The 24,015-nt window shown below is 44.8% G+C and overlaps 1 protein-coding gene across 1 annotated transcript in view; it reads right to left on the reverse strand.

Annotated features, from left to right (window-relative positions):
- The window catches only part of MAPK12 (mitogen-activated protein kinase 12), a 59,231-nt gene that overhangs the window by 32,615 nt on the left and 2,601 nt on the right, over positions 1 to 24,015 (reverse strand). The window contains exons 2-3 of the mRNA XM_063446801.1: positions 4,347 to 4,476; positions 345 to 403 (exon numbers count right to left, since the gene is read on the reverse strand). Coding sequence (XP_063302871.1) covers positions 345 to 403; positions 4,347 to 4,476 — 189 coding nt within the window. The remainder of the gene's footprint in view (positions 1 to 344; positions 404 to 4,346; positions 4,477 to 24,015) is intronic.

Here is a 24,015-nt window from a genome sequence, read left to right on the forward strand (position 1 = left end):
AATTCTCCCTGGGCCAAAGTGTAAATATTTGGGATAGTTAACACATTCACTGCCAGACTGCATGCAGTTGGAGCAAACTGTGACTCATTAGCATACTACAATGCAGATACTGGCACTCGTGAAATTCGCTGTCACCTATTGCGTAATAAGCGTTTATAAAACACTCAGGGGACTTCCCCACAGGACATGAATTCAGAAACAAAACTGGCGATGAAACAAGAGAAACCAACCACTCAGTCAGTCATTCTTCTTTTAAAGTTTCATTCTCACAGTAAATAAAATTACATAATTTGTCCAAAAGAAGGAACTGCTCATAAATAAATAAAAAAAAACATAAAACTTACAAGTCGTTGAATTTCTCTAGCGTGCAGTCTGGTGTAAACACATCTAACAATCCGATTACCTGCAACAAACAAGCAAAAAAAATAGTTTTGTATACGGATATGAAAATCCTAAAATATGAGTGTAAATAAGCACTACAGCACAGTGTACTGGTTATGGTGTCATGAGAGCGTTTTTTTTTAAATCTGACTTCCCACTTGGAGCCGGTTTCTCCTGTCCCAGTATGAGAGTTAAATGCGCCCATTATCTTTCTTGAGCAGTAGGAAAAAAACAGAACTATAATTCCTGGAGAACCAGGAAGAATAGATGGGTGGATTGGCGCTATTGGTGAGGGATGCAACTACTCCCAGGTGCTACAGAATCACCAAAAAAGCACAATGAACATGCATAAGAAACAGCAAAATAGGTCTAGGGAGGTGCAACAGAGAATGAATAATAAACAAGTGTATACTTATATTAGGTGAATCCTGGTTTCAACCTAAAATTAAAGAAAAGATGCATAGCATAATACTGTAACACTTGAAAACAGAGTAAAATGGGAGGTAGTGGGTCACTCACGATCTGCAGAGCCTTAGGAAGCAGGCTCTAGCTGTAAAGGCATGTGAATAATAAGCTTATTCAAGCTGTCTCCACCGGTTTCTGGTAATAAGGCACTTTTTCCACACCATAAAGAACCACAGCGGAATAAATTAAAGTAGAAAAGTTTTACTTGTTAAAAAAATGATAACAATAAAGGCACAACGCGTTTCGACCGTAACAGGTCTTCCTCAGGTGCATAATCCATAAACTACATTTCATTCTGATTTATACATATAAATTAATTGGACAATTACAAACACATGTTAATTAGAGGACCATATATGGTCCTTCCGACTTGCCTCCGCCATATTGGGAAGGTCAAATTGTGCAATTCTCAAACAATCTCCTAAAATACACGTTTGTCTAACATTATAAACCTAGTTAAGCATCATATAGCACAAAGACATTCATGTCAATATTATAAGTTTACTCAAAAGACCCCCAATTCTCCGAGTTTTTCGGCATATTTTCTCCGTCCGGGATTCCAAGATGGCGGTCGGGTATCTTCCATTATGGAAAATGAAGAACCTCCCGATCACATGATACGCCGGGACGAATCACGTCGACGTCATGACGTCAGAAAAACCGGAAGATACCCGACCGCCATCTAGGTCTATAATGTTAGACAAACGTGTATTTTAGGAGATTGTTTGAGAATTGCACAATTTGACCTTCCCAATATGGCGGCGGCAAGTCGGAAGGACCATATATGGTCCTCTAATTAACATGTGTTTGTAATTGTCCAATTAATTTATATGTATAAATCAGAATGAAATGTAGTTTATGGATTATGCACCTGAGGAAGACCTGTTACGGTCGAAACGCTTGTGCCTTTGTTCTTATCATTTTTTTAACAAGTAAAACTTTTCTACTTTATTTTATTCCGCTGTGGTTTTTTATGGTGTGGAAAAAGTGCCTTATTACCAGAAACCGGTGGAGACAGCTTGAATAAGCTTATTATTCACATGCCTTTACAGCTAGAGCCTGCTTCCTAAGGCTCTGCAGATCGTGAGTGACCCACTACCTCCGATTTTACTCTGTTTTCAAGTGTTACAGTATTATGCTATGCATCTTTTCTTTAATTTTAGGTTGAAACCAGGATTCACCTAATATAAGTATACACTTGTTTATTATTCATTCTCTGTTGCACCTCCCTAGACCTATTTTGCTGTATCTTTCTTGAGCAGTTTGCTCCCATCCAATGATCCAAGCTCGGCACTACAGAGCTTCCAGCTGTAGAAATTCAAGAAACAGCGTCTGGCGGGACGCTGGTCAAGCCATTGGAACTGGTTGGAATACTTAGTGGTTATGGTGCTTGAAGTGTTCCTGTTACAGCAGACGTTTTGATAATGGGGAACTTGCTATAGTGGTTATGTTTTCTATAGTGCCCAGTCACCATTCCTTAGATTTATATGAAACCATTTAATAAGAGACTAATTTATATTAAGGGTCTTCCTGGAAGACTACTCTCATTGATAAGGTAGATTTTATTCAATGCCAATTTTCTCCAGTCTGGACAACATTGATTGTCTGTGAGTGCAGGTAAGCCAGCGAGCTGCAGTGGTTACATTACTTAGAATTTAGGACCTATTCAAAAGAGTGGCATAACGTCTGACCACAAACAAAATTCAGATGAACCAAAAGCAGGAAAATATTTTAAAACATTTTGGACAAACCACATATTCTTTCCATGCATCTGTCTGGTGCTTGTCCTTTTTCTCAGGATACATTACAGAAGTCAGAAGCTCTGAGGTTGTTTGCTTGTTTTTTTGTATTTTCTTAGGTTTTTCAGAAGCACAGAAAACGTAATATGAAAGCTCATAGTAGCATTCCGATACAAACATTCCACTGTTAATATATTAAGACTTGTACAAAGCGGACATTTTAGTTTCGCCCAAAACTAATTTCTTACACTGAAAGGTTTGTTTTGGATGAAAGTCGCCACTATTTATATTTCTTTATTTCCATTTGGACAAATGGAATGCCGCGATTGCTGGCAAGTCTTTCATGGGTTTAGATAATCAGATAAATCCCAAAGTTAGTATTGCCATATTTAAGGATACCAAGTTAAGGAGCTGTTTAGTAGAGAGCTAATTTGGTATCCTTATGTGGGATTACCATATGTATAAGTACCAAATTAGAGAGTTATCTACTAAATACAACTCCCTAATTTCATAGTAGTATCCCTAAAAATTGGTAAACCCACATAAAGATTCGAATCGCACAACTGATTCATTCTTCCATTGTGCCATTCGGGGGTTCGTTATTCGTGCACAAGACTATTTTCGTCTGAACTACGATTATTTTGAAAACAAGTGCCGAAGTACATCATGTATTTTAGTAATACTATGTTTAAAAGAAAGGTTTTAAATAAAACAAAAATGTGCCAATAACTCACATATTGTCTTGCTGTCCATCAGTTAAAATATTAGGCTATTTCAGATTTTAAGCTTCGTAAAAAAAGTTTCAAATTTGGCCAAAATTTACAATGCAGGTATATTTTTGGAGATCAGCCTCAAAGTTTATTTGCATACATTTGGTGTGAATTTAGCAAAAAAAAAAAAAAAAAAAAACAACAAACATAACTCACACACACTTTTTTATTTGCACCCGTATTTAGGCAGTTTTCTTACTTAATGTAATTAAATGTTTGGAATTGAATTCCTAAGCTATCTGGACCCAATTTAGGAGAATTTAAAGGACCACTATAGTGCCAGGAAAACAAACTCGTTTTCCTGGCACTATAGGATCTTTTGGTACCCCACACCCTCAGGGTCCCACTCCCGCTCGGCTGAAGGGGTTAAAACCCCTTCAACCACTTACCTTTCTCCAGCGCTGGGCTCCCTCGGCGCTGGGGAACTCGCCAAATACGCATGTGCGGCAAGAGTCACACGCGCATTCAAACCGCCCATAGGAAAGCATTTCTCAATGACATTGAGAAATGCTGCCGGGGATTCGGTGATCAGGGGTGGCTAGCGTGAGTTCTACTTACCCGAACCCCGACCTCAAACACAGTCAAAATTAGTATTTTATAAAGATTCTACTCATTTGTTTAGGAGGTGGGGATGTGATAGTGCTGCTTTAACATGCATTCTGAGTGCCTTTGTTTCAAAGCTAAATTGTGGTTAATACACAGCTGGGTCTGCTCGTGTTGGAAAATGGTAAATTTAGGCAATGCACTCCAACGTTATAATTTACATCTTACCACAGGTGGACAAATCAAACTGATCATTGCAAAAATTGCTTGGTGTTGATTTAAAATCGGTGTGTAAAACCAGAAACATAGGCATGAAAGTTGAGTAATACTACATTAGAGAAAGTGCTGTGCCATCATTAACAAATACACACAACCTTCCTCCTCCACCTCTTCTGTAAGAACAACTTAACCACATACCAGACAAGAACCTGTAAATTGAGAAACTCACGTTTTCATGTTGCATGTGTTTGAGCAGCCGCAGCTCTCTGTAAGCGCGTTTCGCAAAGAGTTCAGACTGGAAAGGACGGTACAGTTTCTTAATGGCTACTTTAGTTCCGCTCCTGCTGTCCATGGAAGAGCTAAAGTACAAACGATAAAAAAAACAAAAACAAGTGGGGTTACATAACCTATGAAACATCTTAATCATGAACTGCTTAGTAATAAATAGAGTAACAAGCCCATAACAGAAAACAAACAGCCACATTAACGTCACTTATTATAGTTTCAATCATATATTACAGGTAAGGTGTAACACAACATTTTTAAGACATGTACAGCGATGTTGAGTCATAACACTTAAAATGCATTTTAATAAAAATAATAATAATAATAAATTAGGATGCAAAGCATCACAATGTCACTTCAGAACAAACAATTAGGGACATAACATAGAAACATAGACTGTGACAGCAGATAAGAACCATAAAAATGAGATGTGCTTTATGAAAGTCATTATTTTTTTCTTGTTTATAGCCAAACAATTTATATATCAGCATAATGATCTGCATCTCAAATACCTCAAAGAAGAAAAACTTCATCCAGCCGAATATATCAAAACCAGAAATTCACAAGACATGAAAAAAAGAAAAAAAAAAAAAAAAAGAGTGGCGTTTCCTGTAGCATTCAGCACCGCATCATTTTCATGTCACTTCACATAAACTATCATTTGCAACAGCTCATGGGGACATACTCCAGAAATATTCCATAGATCCGATTTTAACTCTTGTACATACCCAACTCCTGGGACCTGAAGAAGTCCTGAATCCAGAAGATGGAGATGCAAAGTAGGAAGTGCTCTGGGATAGACATTTCTGCCGTACTCCCTTTCCCAGCACTCACATGGAATTAAATGTTATCTTTGGGGTCTTCGTAAAAGATTCCAAGACCCCACAAGTCACAGTATTCATTCACGGTGTGTGCCCCCTTCTGCCAGGACAGTGTGATGTCTAGGCCCCATTAGAAGGAAATGTATCAACCAGTATTTGAGGCCACCTGGCCGGTGCCGGTATTACCGGCAATACAAATGCTAGTATTTTTCTGAGTTTAGACTGCAATACCAGCGCGGTCATTAGGGATCGCTGTGTGTGGAGAGAGACCGGAATAGGAAGTTACTTTATCTCCCTGCCTCTTTCTAGTCACCGAATCCGCGGGCGAGCAGCTACAGATCACAGAGCGCTGGGAGCCCCTGAGAGAGAGAGAGAGAGAGACACGCTGGGAGCCCCTGAGAGAGAGAGAGAGAGAGAGAGAGAGAGAGAGACGCTGGGAGCCCGAGAGAGAGAGAGAGAGAGAGAGAGAGACGCGCTGGGAGCCCCTGAGAGAGAGAGAGAGAGAGACACACACACTGGGAGCCCCTGAGAGAGAGAGAGATGCTGGGAGCCCCTGAGAGAGAGACGCGCTGGGGTGCTGGGAGCCCCTGAGAGAGAGAGAGAGACGCTGGGGTGCTGGGAGCCCCTGAGAGAGAGAGAGAGAGAGACACGCTGGGGTGCAGGGAGCCCCTGAGAGAGAGAGACGCTGGGGTGCTGGGAGACCCTGAGAGAGAGAGACGCTGGGGTGCTGGGAGACCCTGAGAGAGAGACGCGCTGGGGTGCTGGGAGCCCCTGAGAGAGAGAGAGACGCTGGGGTGCTGGGAGCCCCTGAGAGAGAGAGAGACGCTGGGGTGCTGGGAGCCCCTGAGAGAGAGAGAGACGCTGGGGTGCTGGGAGCCCCTGAGAGAGAGAGAGACGCTGGGGTGCTGGGAGCCCCTGAGAGAGAGAGAGACGCTGGGGTGCTGGGAGCCCCTGAGAGAGAGAGAGAGAGAGAGAGACGCTGGGGTGCTGCGAGCCCCTGAGAGAGAGAGAGAGAGAGAGAGAGACGCTGGGGTGCTGCGAGCCCCTGAGAGAGAGACGCTGGGGTGCTGGGAGACCCTGAGAGAGAGAGAGACGCTGGGGTGCTGGGAGCCCCTGAGAGAGAGAGAGACGCTGGGGTGCTGGGAGCCCCTGAGAGAGAGAGACGCTGGGGTGCTGGGAGCCCCTGAGAGAGAGAGAGAGAGAGAGAGACGCTGGGGTGCAGGGAGCCCCTGAGAGAGAGACGCTGGGGTGCTGGGAGACCCTGAGAGAGAGAGAGACGCTGGGGTGCTGGGAGCCCCTGAGAGAGAGAGACGCTGGGGTGCTGGGAGCCCCTGAGAGAGAGAGAGAGACGCTGGGGTGCTGGGAGCCCCTGAGAGAGAGAGAGAGAGACGCTGGGGTGCTGGGAGCCCCTGAGAGAGAGAGAGACGCTGGGGTGCTGGGAGCCCCTGAGAGAGAGAGAGACGCTGGGGTGCTGGGAGCCCCTGAGAGAGAGAGACGCTGGGGTGCTGGGAGCCCCTGAGAGAGAGAGACCCTGGGGTGCTGGGAGCCCCTGAGAGAGAGAGACCCTGGGGTGCTGGGAGCCCCTGAGAGAGAGAGACCCTGGGGTGCTGGGAGCCCCTGAGAGAGAGAGACCCTGGGGTGCTGGGAGCCCCTGAGAGAGAGAGACCCTGGGGTGCTGGGAGCCCCTGAGAGAGAGAGAGACGCTGGGGTGCTGGGAGCCCCTGAGAGAGAGAGACGCTGGGGTGCTGGGAGCCCCTGAGAGAGAGAGAGACGCTGGGGTGCTGGGAGCCCCTGAGAGAGAGAGACCCTGGGGTGCTGGGAGCCCCTGAGAGAGAGAGACGCTGGGGTGCTGGGAGCCCCTGAGAGAGAGAGAGAGACGCTGGGGTGCTGGGAGCCCCTGAGAGAGAGAGACGCTGGGGTGCTGGGAGCCCCTGAGAGAGAGAGACGCTGGGGTGCTGGGAGCCCCTGAGAGAGAGAGACGCTGGGGTGCTGGGAGCCCCTGAGAGAGAGAGACGCTGGGGTGCTGGGAGCCCCTGAGAGAGAGAGACGCTGGGGTGCTGGGAGCCCCTGAGAGAGAGAGACCCTGGGGTGCTGGGAGCCCCTGAGAGAGAGAGACCCTGGGGTGCTGGGAGCCCCTGAGAGAGAGAGAGAGACCCTGGGGTGCTGGGAGCCCCTGAGAGAGAGAGACGCTGGGGTGCTGGGAGCCCCTGAGAGAGAGAGACGCTGGGGTGCTGGGAGCCCCTGAGAGAGAGAGAGATAGAGACACGCTGGGGTGCAGGGAGCCCCTGAGAGAGAGAGACGCTGGGGTGCTGGGAGACCCTGAGAGAGAGAGACGCTGGGGTGCTGGGAGACCCTGAGAGAGAGAGAGACGCTGGGGTGCTGGGAGCCCCTGAGAGAGAGACGCGCTGGGGTGCTGGGAGCCCCTGAGAGAGAGAGAGACGCTGGGGTGCTGGGAGCCCCTGAGAGAGAGAGAGACGCTGGGGTGCTGCGAGCCCCTGAGAGAGAGAGAGACGCTGGGGTGCTGCGAGCCCCTGAGAGAGAGAGAGAGAGAGACGCTGGGGTGCTGCGAGCCCCTGAGAGAGAGAGAGAGAGAGACGCTGGGGTGCTGCGAGCCCCTGAGAGAGAGAGAGAGAGAGACGCTGGGGTGCTGCGAGCCCCTGAGAGAGAGAGAGAGACGCTGGGGTGCAGGGAGCCCCTGAGAGAGAGACGCTGGGGTGCTGGGAGACCCTGAGAGAGAGACGCTGGGGTGCTGGGAGACCCTGAGAGAGAGAGACGCTGGGGTGCTGGGAGCCCCTGAGAGAGAGAGACGCTGGGGTGCTGGGAGCCCCTGAGAGAGAGAGAGACGCTGGGGTGCTGGGAGCCCCTGAGAGAGAGAGAGACGCTGGGGTGCTGGGAGCCCCTGAGAGAGAGAGACGCTGGGGTGCTGGGAGCCCCTGAGAGAGAGAGACCCTGGGGTGCTGGGAGCCCCTGAGAGAGAGAGACCCTGGGGTGCTGGGAGCCCCTGAGAGAGAGAGACCCTGGGGTGCTGGGAGCCCCTGAGAGAGAGAGACGCTGGGGTGCTGGGAGCCCCTGAGAGAGAGAGAGACGCTGGGGTGCTGGGAGCCCCTGAGAGAGAGAGACCCTGGGGTGCTGGGAGCCCCTGAGAGAGAGAGACCCTGGGGTGCTGGGAGCCCCTGAGAGAGAGAGAGAGACCCTGGGGTGCTGGGAGCCCCTGAGAGAGAGAGACGCTGGGGTGCTGGGAGCCCCTGAGAGAGAGAGACGCTGGGGTGCTGGGAGCCCCTGAGAGAGAGAGACGCTGGGGTGCTGGGAGCCCCTGAGAGAGAGAGAGAAACGCTGGGGTGCTAGGAGCCCCTGAGAGAGAGACGCTGGGGTGCTGGGTGCCCCTGAGAGTGAGACGCTGGGATGTTGAATTAACCCTGTTTATTTGGAAATGTATATATTGTCTATGAAACAGACAGGGATGTGACGCAAATAGCCTGTTGCTGCTAAGTCTATTGAGTGAGCACTCAAAAGGGAAGCTCAATCTCGTCAAACTGTAGAGCAATCTTTCTATACAGCAGAATCAAACTAAGTCGTTCTGTGAGGTTTTTCCTCGTTCCAAAATGTATTTTTTTCTATTACGTCACTCCTTGTCACTTACATCCAGTAATGTCATGCATACGTAATTAGTGTGAATTAGCACGGACGGTATTTTGTTTACAAGAAAGGTGGCACCCCTATATAAAACATGGATCACTATCATTATTAAAGGATCACTATAGTATCAGGAAAACAAACTCGTTTTCTTGACACTATATAAACCTTTAGGTCCAGGCCACCCACAGGGTGCCCCTCCCGCTGGGCTGAAGGGGTTAAGACCCCTTCAGCCACTTACCTTAATCCAGCGTCGGGCTCCCTCTGAGCTGGGAAACTCTCCTCCCTCTGCAGACTTCAGCGCCGAATGCGCATGTGCGGCAAGAGCAGCGCGCACATTTAAACCGCCCATAGGAAAGCATTTCTCAATGCTTTTTTATAGACATCCAGTGTCTTCTCGCTGTGATTTTAATAAAGAGAGAAGCGCCTCTCCTCCCCCCACCGACATCATCTCCCAAGTGGAGATGAATGCGCAATGCGCAACGCGCACGCATTCAAACAGTCCATAGGAAAGCATTTCTCAATGCTTTCCTATGGACGTTCTGTACGCTGAATGCGATTTTTGCATTCAGCGTCGCAGAAGCGCCTCTAGCGGCTGTCAGGAAGACAGCCACTAGAGGCTGGATTAACCCTGCAATGTAAGCATAGCAGTTTCTCTGACACTACTATGTTTACATGTGAAGGGTTAAAACCTGGGGGACCTGGCAGCCAGACCACTTCATTGAGCTGAAGTGGTCTGGATGTCTATAGTGTCCCTTTAAATAATGGACAAGGACAAGTTTCCATCTCCGGTACAACAACTGGATGGCTGGAATATAATGGGATCCATGCTGTTGGCAGTAGTTCTAGGGAGGAGAGTCGTGGAATGGTGGAAATATAAAGGGATGGAGGAAGAAGTGTGTTCGCGGAGAAGAAGGGGTGTCATTTTCTGCCTGGGGATCAGCCTGTCTAGGAAAAGGCCCAAAAAAAAAAAAAAAAAAACCAACAACTTGCAAAGCATAAACTAAAAAAAAAAATATAAAGAAAAATGAAAGTGAATTTTCAGGAATGTGACTATGTGGATGTTTGTCCTCATTAACTTACTCCCAGATGGCTGACAGACTGTTCCTCTCTCATTCCCTACACGTCCACCCCCGTACTTCCAGCTTACAGCCATCTCACAGATTTTGGCTTTGTTCGCTGGTACCCAGTGTCTGCATGTTGCCTGTTTGATCTCAATTTGTGAATAAGGGCAATTTTTAGATGTTTTAAATGTGTCAGTTACACTAGGTTTGTAAAAGAGATTGAACTAAAAAAAAAAAAAAAAACACAACAATATCCTCCGATTGCACCCAATAGATGATCCAGTGTGTAAAAAACATTGAGGTCATGTTATGTTTACATATTGCTATTATTTAAAGTAATGTTTTATTCTTTGTTTTGATGTACAGATTATATATAGCAAAAATGCAGTAGATATGGAGAAAGTTGGAAAGGGGGGTTTGTTTGAGGGTTGAGAAAAGGTGTGTGTGTGTATATATGTATGTGTGTGTATGTATATATATATATATATATACACACATACACACACACACACACACACCTTATCTCAACCCTCAAACAAACCCCCCTTTCCAACTTTCTCCATATCTACTGCATTTTTGCTTTTGCTCCAAGAATACTGCAGTACATGATGTTGTGAATAGGTTTCTGTGTAGTGTAATTCACTTGTCATATACTTTACTCTCGACCCACCACTTGCCCGCTTGATCCTGTCCAGTCTCACCTCATCAGATCTCTCTCCTCTTGTCTTGTGCCTTCCTTAACACACATCTTCAACTGCTCGCTCTCTTCTGGTGTTGTCCCTGCTGACCTTACACATGCTACTGCTCTGCCTGTGACCTTCTCCTGGTCACTGCCCGCACCCGTACAGCCAACTCACGCTTGCAGGACTTCTCGCAGGCGGCTCCCTTCCTATGGAATAGTCTGCCTACTGCCATTAGACTCTCCCCTAGTCTTCAATCGTTTAAGAAGTGCCTTAAAACCCATCTCTCTAGGAAGGCTTATGGCCTCCCAGAGTAACCTCTACCTCACATACCTCACAAGGCTTATGGCCTCCCAGAGTAACCTCTACCTCACATACCTGTCTCTTGCTCTCTCCTAAAGGGCAGCACTTTACTCTCTCCTCCAGCTCTGCTTCACTCCCACCTTATTTGATTGCTTTTCCCTGTTCTAGTGTGTTTTACACCCCACCTTCTATAGACTGTAAGCTTGTTTGAGCAGGGTCCTCTTCAACCTATCGTTCCTGTAAGTTTTTGTAATTGTCTCATTTATAGTTAAATCTTCCCTTTGATAATATTGTAAAGCGCTACGGAATAGCTGGCACTATATAAATGCCAATAAATGATAATATCGATCGTTTAGAAAGCCAATACCTGAAATACACTAGTCAGAAACCCATGCTGTGAATATAAAGCACTGCTTATGAGATATCTTTCTAAAGCAATGCAGAGCTTAAAGGGACACTCCGTTCACCATAACAACGTCATCTAAATTAAGTTGTTATGGTGTGAGGAGGCCCCCAGGCACACTCCTTAATTCAGGTTTTAAACTGCTCTCAAATGGTTTAACCCTTAGGTTGGCTCCAGCAGCAATGACAGCTCACCGTGGCTTACGGCTTCAGAATTTTTAAATTCAGGAAAAGCAGAGTGCTGCCTGGCAGGGGGTGGGGTGCTGATTGGTTAAAGTTAGCAGATGCTCTCAGCCAATCAGTGACTACCCATTCACAAATGGGCTTGCAAAGAAAGTTTTGTGAATGAGGGGTCATTAATTGGCTGAGAGTCTCAGAAGCTGAAAGCCGCAGTGAGGCGATCTGTGATCACCACTGGAGGAAACTTCGAGATTAAACAGTTTGAGAAAGGTTTAATCCCCTGAAGGTAAGAATATGTCATCTAGATGAAGTTGTTATGGTGCCTCAAGAAGACTAAACTGTCTGCACTCACTTCCTGTTTTTTCACTGAACCAAAATACTGCACACCATCCTAATAAAAACATTTAAAAACCAACCCCCCCACCAGAAAAAAAACAAAAAAAAATGGTTATTAGTACTACCACTGCGATGGCCAATTAAATATAAGCTCACCTACCAACATCAAGGCAAACCTCTTTGGGGAGTCGTACACTGCTACGTACTGCATTCCGCTAAAATGCTGAATCTCTGGTGAGACGGAAGAGACTATCTTCATGAACTCCTACAATCTGGAAGAGGGAGGCTGCACTGTAACATGTATGTAACCGTATAATACAAAAGCAGTAACGATCCCTGTGCCAAAACTCTCACTACTCTTGGGCAGCAACAACGGCTAAAGAGATTTGGTTGGTGGGTTTACACTTTAATGGTCAATGGAGCACTAACGTTGAAATGTCAACTTTGACGTGGGACAGGGTGTAACTAACTATTCTCAGTTGGTTTTGTTAGTACATTTGAGTTGTTACTATTGCCATTGCTACTTATAGAGTAGTGGAAGGTAATTTATTGTTATTAGTTATTTTCATTGTATCTTTTTTTTTTCCTAACATATTTTGAACGATCAATGTAACGCTTAAAAATAAATAAAAATAATGATTATAGCAAATAACTATTCCAGAGGAAAATCCACTAATAATTGGGGAAGCTCTGACCTATCTTCTCTTTCTTAACAAATATTTGACTTTTTTTTTTAAGAATTCAGTTTACCTCAAACACCTGAATTTGCCATTTCCCACAATCTTCCATTTGAAGTGCCACCCTTTAAATACAAGACGGAATTGTCAGGTGATCCGAGCTGACGAACCATATATTGCGTGCAGTTAGACAGCGCCCACAACGTAACGATGCATTAAAATCCTGGGAGAAGATCTGACCTGTACCAATTCCCATAATACGGATTTCCTCTCCTCTGTCGGGAATATTCATTGCGTAATTTTAGTGAGATAATTTTTTGGTAGTTTTATTTTCACTTGTAACTCAAAAGTTACACGGTATATAGTATAAAAGTATATACGGTATATGAAAACACATTTAGACTGCACTGGAATGTCATTGCAATTCCAAAACAATCACAAGATATACATGAGGCAAAGAGGGGACTATGTTGTCTTATGAACAAGATGACTTTTAGCAAAATGTGGCAAAGGGCAGAGCTTCCACCTTTTCTTCTGTAATATCGTCTCCTTCCCCAACAGCAAAAGTATTGGGAAGGTCTTGGGAGAAACTGAAAAATAGGCAAAGCATCATGTTTATTAGGATGCCCTCTTCTATTATGTACTGAGGACTATACCTTTGTTATCATAATAAAATGTGAAATGTCTGGAATTCAATGCTTATTTCCCATTTAAAGCCAAACGGAAAACATAAGAGACCTGGAGAATTGATTATGAATTTCCAACTATTCCCTTTAGTCGATAACCCTGACAATATTATTTTCACAACTCCAAGCAGCCTCGCTTTTGTAAGCGCCATGTTGCCTTTTAATCTTGCGTATGAATGGCGGGGAGGGGAGGTTTGAATTCTCCAGGCTGTCCAGGGGTTATCCAAGGTGAGAATAATTGAAACGTTAACAAATTAGTTAATAGATTTTCTGTTTAGATCAATATCCCCTGTGCTAATTCATAAGAATTTATTTTAAAGCATTGCAAAAACTTTCAAAATAATTAATTAGTCTTGGGGCTCCGAGGCACAGGTGTTAATAAAATAAAAAAATAAGAATGAATAATTTAAGAAAAAAATAAAACAAAACAAAAAAAGCATTAACATGGTATGAGGGCGTTATTGTCATTTAAAACACAAAAACGGTTCCTGGAAAATATAATCTGCCTTCTGCTCTTAGTCAGGAAGTAACCTGTCCCCTCGCCCCGCAGGCAAAAATATAAACAAAAACTGCTTTCCCACTGTATTGGAAAAAAGCATGAACTGCAAACGCTGAGCTTTTACTGTCTCTTTCTGAAATGAAACGGTTGACTTATACAGACAGATAAAACACATGCAGGGAATATAAATAAACCACGTTCGGCTCCTTCTCAAGTTTCTGAAGCGTCCCCTTTACAAAAACAAACTTTCAATAATGCGTATTAAAGCGTACTTTCAACAAATCGGTTAAATAATGAGACTAGTTAAAGTTAAAACGTCCCTTCAGGCTGAAAGAGACTGCCATGTTAAACGCATTACATAGATCTAAAAACTAAAAAAAACGAAATACGCAGAATATACAGCATAGGCTTGATTAAATTAGAGCCTAAGCGGATAGTAGCTATTGTAGAACAGATAACAATACAGCGTGTGTAAGAAAAAAAAAAAATGCATTCGACAGTTCTGGAGACGGTAAAAAAACCATGTAACCTTTGATGTAACCCCATGTAACCCTCCGTGGTTTATAACAATGGCAAATGTGAAGAAATAGTCCCTCCCTACTCCCTAAATTTCCATTACTCGCAGGTCAAGAGGGCAACCACTCCCTTTCTTAATGGCAATATAAAAAGGAGTTAAAGGGACCCTATAGTCACCAAAATAACTAATTTAATGAAGCAGTTGTAATGTATAGATCATTCCCCTAAAGTCCCACTGCTCAATTTTCTGCCATTTAGGAGTTAAATCACTTTGTTTCTGTCTATGCAGGCCTAGCCACACCTCCCCTGGCTGTGACTGACACAGCCTGCATGAAAAAAAAAATGGTTTAATTTTCAATCAGATGTTAAAGGACCACTATAGTGCCCTTCTCCTGGCACTATAGTGCCCTGAGGGTGCCCCCACCCTCAGGGTCCCACTCCCATGGCGCTGAAGGGGGAGGAAGGGGTTAATCCCTTACCTCTTTTCCAGCGCCGGGCTACCTCCTCCCTCTTCTTCAGTCATCGGCTGAATGTGCATGCGCGGCAAGAGCTGCGCGCGCGCATTCAGCCAGTCTCATAGGAAAGCATTCTCTATGGACGCTGGCGTCTTCTCACTGTGAAAATCACAGTGAGAAGCGCGGAAGCGCCTCTAGCGGCTGTCAATGAGACAGCCACTAGAGGCTGGATTAACCCTAGTGTAAACATAGCAGTTCCTCTTAAACTGCTATGTTTACAGCAAAAATGGTTAAACCTAGCTGGACCTGGCACCCAGACCACTTCATTAAGCTGAAGTGGTCTGGGTGCCTATAGTGGTCCTTTAACTTAGTTTAAAGGTTTTTATCTTTTGCTCTGTAGATTGAACTTGTAGCACACACAGGAGGCTCCTGCAGGCTCCAGCAAGCTATTAGTAGTGAAAGAGATAAAAACAAATCTAAATCAAACAAAATTTGTAATAAAAGGAAGAATAAACATTAGATGACTTTTACAGGAAGTATTTAGGAAGGCAGTGTAAGTCACATGCAGGGAGGTGTGACTAGCGCTGTATAAACCAAGTGATTTAAAGCGGCACTCTCATGCCGAATCCCTTTTTTTTTTTAACCCCCCTCCCGCCTCCATTACATCCAATTGACCCCCTAGTCACCCTCAAATACCCCTAAGCCCCCCAGATTACCTCTTCCTTATTACTAATCTTTATTTTCTGCCCCGATCTAGATTCAGGGCGCCGCCATCTTTGTGTGGGTAGGTGAAGTCCCTGTGGGACACGTCATCTGCCCACACTAGATAGCGCTGAGATTCCCGCACATGCCCAGTGAAACACCTGGACATGCGAACGGGAATTTCATCTATTCATTCATGCGACAGACGAATGAATGAATAGAAAAAAAAAAATCAGACGAACAAACTAACACTGAATATCAGTGTTCGTTTGCTCGTTCGGTTTATTACAAGGAGGGAGCTACCGGCTTGCAGCTCCCTCCTTGTAATATGTGCAGATAGAAGCGGCAGGGAGCAGTGCTCCACACCACTTCATAAGCCCCCCATGTCCCCCTCTCACTCTATGGGGGTCAATATGACCCCCATAATACCACAAGGGAGATTAAAATCTCCCGAATGCCCCTACTCGCTATACCGCAAGTAGGGGAATGTCTACTAAACCTGTGGCTGCTCACTGTAGAAAAATTACATAAATTACAATAAGGGGGGGCGGACCTATTGTCCTCCCCCCAGTCCCCCACCCTGAGCGGCGGGTGGGGGCCATGAAGATAATGAGGGGGGGGGGACCTACTGTCCTCCCCCCCCAGGCCCCCACCCCTGGGCGGCAGGTGGGGACCATGAAGATAATAAGGGGGGGGGAGAACCAACTGTGTCCTTCCCCCCCCCCCCCCCCCCGGCCTCCACCTCTGTGTGGCGGGTGGGGGCCATAATGATAATGAGGGGGGGGAACTTACTGTCCTCCCCCCCTGGCCCCGACCCCTGAGCGGTGGGTGGGGCCCTAAATAAAGAGAGGGGGGGACCTACTGTCCTCCCCCGGCCCCCACCCCTGAGCGGTGGGTGGGGGACCTACCGTCCTCCCCCCCAGCCCCCACCCCTGAGCGGTGGGTGGGGGCCCTAAATAAAGAGAGGGGGGGGCCTAAATGAAAATCCCCCCCCCCCCAATCAAGGTGACTAGGGGTCCCAAGCCACTAGCCACCCCCCCCCCCCAAAATCAAACTATCCCCTACCCCCTCACCCTAAAAATAGTGAGGGGGGAATAAAATAACTAACCTGTAAAAAAAAAAAAAAAAATTAAACTTACCATTTGACGTCTTCTTTTTTCTAAAATCTTCATTTTTCAGCCCCCAAAAAAGCCAAATAAAAAGCCATCATACCCGAACTTAAAATAAAATAAAAAACCCGAGCGCAAAAAAAAATAATCCATCTTCACCCATGGAGGGCTCCGCGCAGACTGAGCTACGCAGGGCGGGGGAAGAATTATAATGCCTCCCCCGCCCTGCAATTAGGCTAAGAACACTCTGATTGGTGGGTTTAAGCCAATCAGAGTGCTCCGTTTTATTTTACACAGCGTGGGAAAGTTCTTTGGAACTTTCCCACGCTGTGTAAAATGACACAGAGCACTGTGATTGGATGGCTTGAAATCCATCCAATCACAGTGCTCTGTGTCATTTTACACAGAGTGGGAAAATTCCAAAGAACTTTCCCACGCTGTGTAAAATGACAGAGCACTCTGATTGGCTTAAACCCACCAATCAGAGTGTTCTTAGCCTAATTGCAGGGCGGGGGAGGCATTATAATTCTTCCCCCGCCCTGCGTAGCTCAGTCTGCGCGGAGCCCTCCATGGGTGAAGATGGATTATTTTTTTGCGCTCTGGTTTTTTCTTTTTCGTCCGTTTTTTTTATTTTATTTTAATTTCGACGGTTATGATGGCTTTTTATTTGGCCTTTTTTGGGGCTGAAAAATGAAGATTTTAGAAAAAAGAAGACGTCAAATAGTAAGTTTAATATTTTTTTTTTACAGGTTAGTTATTTTATTCCCCCTCACTATTTATAGGGTGAGGGGGGTAGGTAGTGGATAGTTTGATTTGGGTGGGGGGGGAGGGGTGACTAGGGGCTTGGGACCCCTAGTCACCTTGATTGGTGGGGGGGGGGGGATTTTCATTTAGGGCCCCACAGTAGGACCTCCCCCTTTTTTAGGGTCCACCCCCGCCGCTCAGGGGTGGGGGCCGGGGGGGGGGGGGGGGGCAGTTGGTCCCCCCCTTATTGTTTTTATAGGGCCCCCACCCACCGCTCAGGGGTGGGGGGGGGGGAGGACGGTAGGTCCCCCCCCTTTTTTAAGGGCCCCCACCCACCGCTCAGGGTTGGGGGCCGGGTGGGAGGATGGTAGGTCCCCCCCCCCACCATTCTTATCCAGGGCCCCCACCCACCGCTTAGGGGTGGGGGCCGGGGGGAGGACAGTAGGTCCCCCCTCCCTCTTTATTTAGGGCCCCCACCCACCACTCAGGGGAGGACAGTAGGTGTCCCCCCCCTTATTGTTATTTAGGGGGCCCTCACCAGCCGCGCAAGGGGGGGGGGGGGGGGGGGGAAGGTTATTAGTTTTGTTGTTTTTTTTTTTGTTTTTTTTACAGTGAGCAGCCAAATGAATATTTCAAGTGACATTGTCTTTTACCAGCCAATAAGATTATTTACTACAACTACAACAACAACAACAAAAAAAAGTAAAAAAAAAAAAAAAAATAGAAAATCCATTTTTAGAACTCCTAAAAGGGCACGCCAGTTAAAGTTTTACAAGAATGCAAAATGAAGATGACCTTGGGATATTAACCCAGTTTTGATATGTTAGGGTGTAACTGTACCATAGCACACACACACATATATATATATATATATATATATATATATATATATATATATAAATAAATAAATAAATAAATAAATAAATAAAATGTAGTGGTTATGCTGTTAGAAACGGTCTCTGAAGGCCTTTAAATTCTTGTCAGTGATTTCCAGTTTCATCTCTAATGTCCAAGTTCCATTACCATTCACATCATACGGGGGAAACATTCTTCGTAAAAATGAATCTCTCTGCACTTTTTCCCGCAGGTCAGACTGTGCTCAGAGGGGACTTGGACACGGATTGTTTGGATGCAGGCTGGACAGATCCGCTCCCACGGACAGGTAAACTAAGGTTACGAGATATCTGGCCGGTGTTTTGTATCAGTGTACCCAAAATGAACTTCTTTCCCAGAATCTAACACACTGCTTCCTCATATTCTGACATTTTAAATTTCTGGCCAAGCCCCTAGATCAGTAACTTTAAATCTTCGCCAAGCAGAAACAGAGATTGCAGGTTCTCACATTAGGATAATGACAGGGAGGCGTTCCGTGGAAGTTCGAAATCACACGAGCTACCATATGGATCAGTCCCTACTGTTTTGGCAAGTCTCCAAGGCAGTCTTGATGGTAAAAAACTGACAATGCTATTTATCTTCTCTTCGACAAGGGCTCAGGTTTGTCTTTTCTGAAATTAAACCAACGAAAATTTAAAGGGACACTGTAGCCAGTCTAGTGGCGCTGTCCCTCCATTCACTGTTAAACCATTTTTGAGAGGCTTAACATTGAATTTAGGTCCTTGGCCACCCACCTACACTGGAGATAAGGCAGAGACCATATACTTCCTTCTAGTTATACCATATCATATCAGCAATGGAAGCTGTGATAGGCTGAAAGTGGACAATCCCAGCCGCCCATTGCTGCTCAGGCTAATACACTCTCCCCCCCCCCCCCCCTTGATGGAAGGATGGGACTAGGGGACTCCATACACTATAACAACTTCAATGAGATGAAGCAGTTATGGTGCCTGCAGAATTCCTTAAATATTCCCAACATTTACAAAAAAAGCAGTGTAATGGTATGAACTTGACTGGATGGGAGGGTCGGGCAGACATATTGCTATCTTCATATACGTACTCCAATACCCTACAAAAAGTTTCACTCGCACCATCCAAGTTGCTGTCTGCGACCGCTTTCCAGGAGAGGCCTTTAAAATGAGTGCATCCAGTCTTTCACCCAAAACACAACATGCCAGCAACGAGGCTCAATTCCCAAGTGCGGGAATGAATCCAGCTCATTCACTGTGCGCCTGTCAAGTCACAAGGGATTTCTGGAAACTAGTGGACAGGTACATGAAAGATACATTACGAATTATCCGTAGGATCTCTGCAGAAGCCCCTATCCTCAAAAAAAAAAAAAAATCTAGTGTAGAGGTAGGTACAAGCACCATCGCTGGATTAATAGCCAACCCCCATCACTTTTTTTTCAAACAATTTTACATCCTGCATGAATTGATTGTATACCTCCTTAACAAAAGCAGACAGCATCAAAAAGTGTTTTCATTTTTTTTTTTACTCAATTAGCTGAACAACTGGAAAGGAAAAAAATACCTGAAACAAAGGCTTGCCTATACAAATTATGTTTTCTTTTTGTCGAGCATATCCGAGGTACAGAACCTGTTTTAATACTGTAACCCCTCTTTCTGTCTCATACTTGCAGTGTCCGCTAACCTTTTTCCCATCTGCACTCACCTTTGCGATATTACCACCCCCGCGCTTTTAATTTTATTGTCACTGTATATTGTTATTGTTAGTTTATGTTTTCTGTTGTATAAGAGTTTCAGGGTGGGCGGGGGAGACAAACTAATAAAATGACACTACAATCAGTATTGCTATAATCTTTATTACACGGCTTGCTGTTGGTGTTACTGTATGCTTTGGGGGTTTATTTGAAAGGGGGGGCAGCACATTGGAAAAATGTTGAATCTGAAAGAAATTTATCAACACATAAATTGTGTGATTTAGAATAAAACCTAGATACAATTTCAATATGGAAACTACAGTTAAACCCATATTGCTTAATCTGTACTGCTGGTCGTACAGCCAGCCTTGGTTGGAGTGCAAATCCTATCACACTCAGCCAACTCCTCGATCTCCTCTTACAAGCATTTGTTTGGTTTTGTGTACTGGCTTGAGAGATAGATACAATTAAAGTAAACGTGCGTGAAATCTGATTATGTAAATACCAGTCACTGCAGTTATCTATCTTGGGTGCTTTGTGTATTTGCAAGTATTTACATAATTCTTATGAACCACAACAAAGTATGCTATTTAATTTGTGTGTTGTATAGTAAGAGAAAAGGAACATTACATTTGAGAAATATTGTATGGGTATATCCAGTACAAATTGTAAATACAGACGGTTATATACGTACATATATAGTAGTACAGTGGACCTCAGAGATAAACAGAAAAAAAATATATATAGTGCAATACGGTAAATGTGACGTATAAGTGGTGGATAATAAAATGTCGCTACCACTCACATTCTTATGAGCCAACTCCGAGCTTTGCTGTCTTTCACATGGACGGAACAATCCCCGTCTAAGGATATATGATGGTATAGTAGACCCAGATTCATCAGGTAGAGTACAATGTGCAAGTGTAGCGGTACTTACCCTCTCCAGGGGCCGGCCGGGGTCCTCTGTTCGAGCCACGCGCGGTCCTGCTGCTGCACGAGCCGCGCGCGGCTCATCCGACGGCTGGAACAGGAAGGCGGGCAGTGACCGCGAGAAGCGGTCACGTGTCCCGCCTGACTCTAAAAGGCGCGCCACAGGCGCGCTCTTAAAGGGATAGTGGGAGCCTAAATTGGAAAAGGCCTCCCATTGGTCCCTGTCATGCCACACTCACCAGACACTTACCTTTTGGGGGCGTGGATGTGACAAGGACCAATCAAAATAGATGTTTAGGTATTTATACTCACCTTTTCCCTTAGTTCCTTGCCCTATCGTGGTTTCTGTTTCAGTTCCCTTTAGCGCTTGTGGTGTTGAGTTGTGTTCCTTCGTATTGACCTTGGCTTTGTTTCTGACTACGTTATCTCTTTATCCTTATCTGTTCTGTTTGCCGGCTTGCTGTTTACTGTGTACCAGACCCCAGCTAGTCCTAGTTTACGCTTTGTGCCCTAGACCTCGGATCGCTCCTGACTCTGTACTCCTCTCATATACGTAGAGTCCGGCCATTCTAAGGTCCGGTAGACGTATCTCCCCTCTGTGTTGTCTTTTGTTGAGTTGAATCCTGCGTGTTGGGGTATATTTTCGTTACAGCAAGGCATATGTGGAGGCAAATGTAGAAACAAACTCAAAAAGTGAAGCAAGTACAAGTAGAGAAATAAAAGAAATAGGTACGGTAATGTACTCACATTTGTTAAAGCAGAACCTGCTTTAGTATAACTAGCATGGGTGGTATAATCCATGCACTGCCTCCTGGTACCAACACATCCTAGGTGGGGATTATACCACCCATGCTGGTTAAACTAGAGCAAGTTCTGCTCTAACAAGTGTGAGTACATTACCGTACACATTTATTTTATTTCTCTACTTGTACTTACTACACCATTGGAGTTTGTTTCTACATTTGCCTCTACATATGCCTTGCACATTGTACTCTACCTGAAGAATCTGGGGCTACCATACAATCATATATCTTTAGATGGGGATTGTTCCGTCCATGCGAAAAAACAGCAGAGCTCTGAGATTGCTCATAAGAATGTGAGTGGTAGACGTCACATTTACCGTACTGCACTATATGTTTTTTTTCTCTGTTTGTCGTTGAGGTCCACTGTACTACATATATGTACATATAACCATCTGTATTTACAATTTGGGGCGCGGTTTACTCTGTTTCTGTCTTGTATTGCATGTACCACCAAGGTCCGTGAATCCTTGTAGTGCCTAATATCTCCTGTTTAATATTGTAATGATCGCCTACTAAACTCCTGTCCTGTATATCCAGTAATATGCAATTATGAGTTCCAGTGGATTTTTTTTTTTAAATGTTATTGACTTTTATAATGCCTAATACATTTGTATCACATGTACAGACAGTAATGGACCGGATTCGAGATCATGCCTGTTTAATTACTGGAAAGATCGTTAAACTGAAACTGCAGAGGTCAGATTTACAGAACAAAGAAGTGTATTTTGAAGATCAGGGATGATTAAACTACTTTCTTTGGCTTGCCGTAAATGATAATGAAAGAAAAAAGTGGTGACTACAAGATAAGACATGAACTGTTTGATATTAAAGACCTCAGACCACTAAAAGTTGGACCTACCACCTGCAGAATATACGCACTGTAACCCCTCTGCCCACACACAAAAAAAAAAAAAAGATAGGATCTTAATGAAATATTAAATTTGACTGTGTTGGGATTTCACCAAGATTAAAACTCAGCCAAGAGATATACACAGCCTATTACTAAAGTAAGGACTACTTTGTCTCTGTATATTTCATCCACCTGACTTTCTCATACTCTAGGCAGAGCTACAGTATCAATCCAGACCGCGGTCTCCAGTGATGTCTGCAGGGAATTTGCCCTTTCTAGGGAGGATCCCGCGGTCTCGTGGGATTCTCCGCATAACTCAATGCATGTGCGAGAGTGCAGCAGTGATGTCGGCTCCTGTCGCTGAAGTGGATCTGCTGGAGGTAGATGGCGGCGCCCACGCGGGGCAAGTTCAGTTAAGTAGATCTCCCCTTTACCTGCCCCCATGGCAACTGGACCCCCAGCTGTGTTGTCACTGTTGAGCGTCTTTGCAAATTCAACAGACTGTGACTGCCAATTTAAGTGCAAGAAAACATTCTCACACCAATACTAAGGTTTGCACTTGGCGCATTGAGGAGCATTTAAAGGACCACTCTAGGCACCCAGACCACTTCAGCTTAATGAAGTGGTCTGGGTGCCAGGTCCAGCTAGGGTTAACTAATTTTTTTATAAACATAGCAGTTTCAGAGAAACTGCTATGTTTATCAATTAGTTAAGCCTTCCCCTTTTTCCTCTAGTGGCTGTCTCACTGACAGCCGCTAGAGGCGCTTGCGTGATTCTCACTGTGAAAAATCACTACTACATTATGAGGGTGCTTAGAGGGTCCCTTTAAAATCAGAAAAATAAAATTAAGATACCACAGGGCCCTAAGCTTCACATTGGAATGGTAAATGGGATCAAGGAAATTCAAGGTTCCAGGGTTCCTGTTTAACACCTAGGCAGCTATATATGGTCCCCTTATGTTTATTCACACCCTATTTTTAAATGTACCACAGTTCAGGGGTTCAGAAGCCATTAAGGGTGACTTTGGGAGAATAATGCACAAATATGAACCCTAACGTGATAAAGTATGTGTCGGATTCTGCCAAGATGGAATCTGATATAAATTAATATGATTTAATTCACTCAGGATAGGTGTAGGAGGTCCATCTGGGGTCCAGGTGGTTTGGATGCTATTACTTTATTTATGAAATAGTTCTTGTTTTTTGTGTCATATGGTGAGATACAATGAACGGGCTTCCAAAAAAAAAAAAAACCACCAAAACAAGAGGTTCAATGGTCACGAGAAAAAAAGAATGCATATAGACCAATGATTAAAAGCATAATCACAACACGCAATGCACTGCTCCAAAATCACAAAGATAATATCGTCAGCCCCCTTGCGGAACAGTAATTCATGGTTATGCTTCCATGCATCGCAAACTCTCCAAAACATTATCTCGGTTAATATCTGATCCACCAATTGATTTTAAATGTGTAGCAGATCCAGCATTGCCAGCCAGATCAACCATATTTCCTGGGCAAAAAAAGATTTATTAATTAAAGTAGAAATACCAAACTCGGCACGGTTTTGTTTGTTAGTTAACGGAATTTCCCACAACAGCACAGGAATTGTACATCCAGTGCAGCCCTTTTTATGCACAGCCCAACAGAATGAAATGGTGTGTGA

Source organism: Pelobates fuscus, chromosome 3 (assembly GCF_036172605.1).
Source record: "Pelobates fuscus isolate aPelFus1 chromosome 3, aPelFus1.pri, whole genome shotgun sequence".
NCBI lineage: Eukaryota > Metazoa > Chordata > Amphibia > Anura > Pelobatidae > Pelobates > Pelobates fuscus.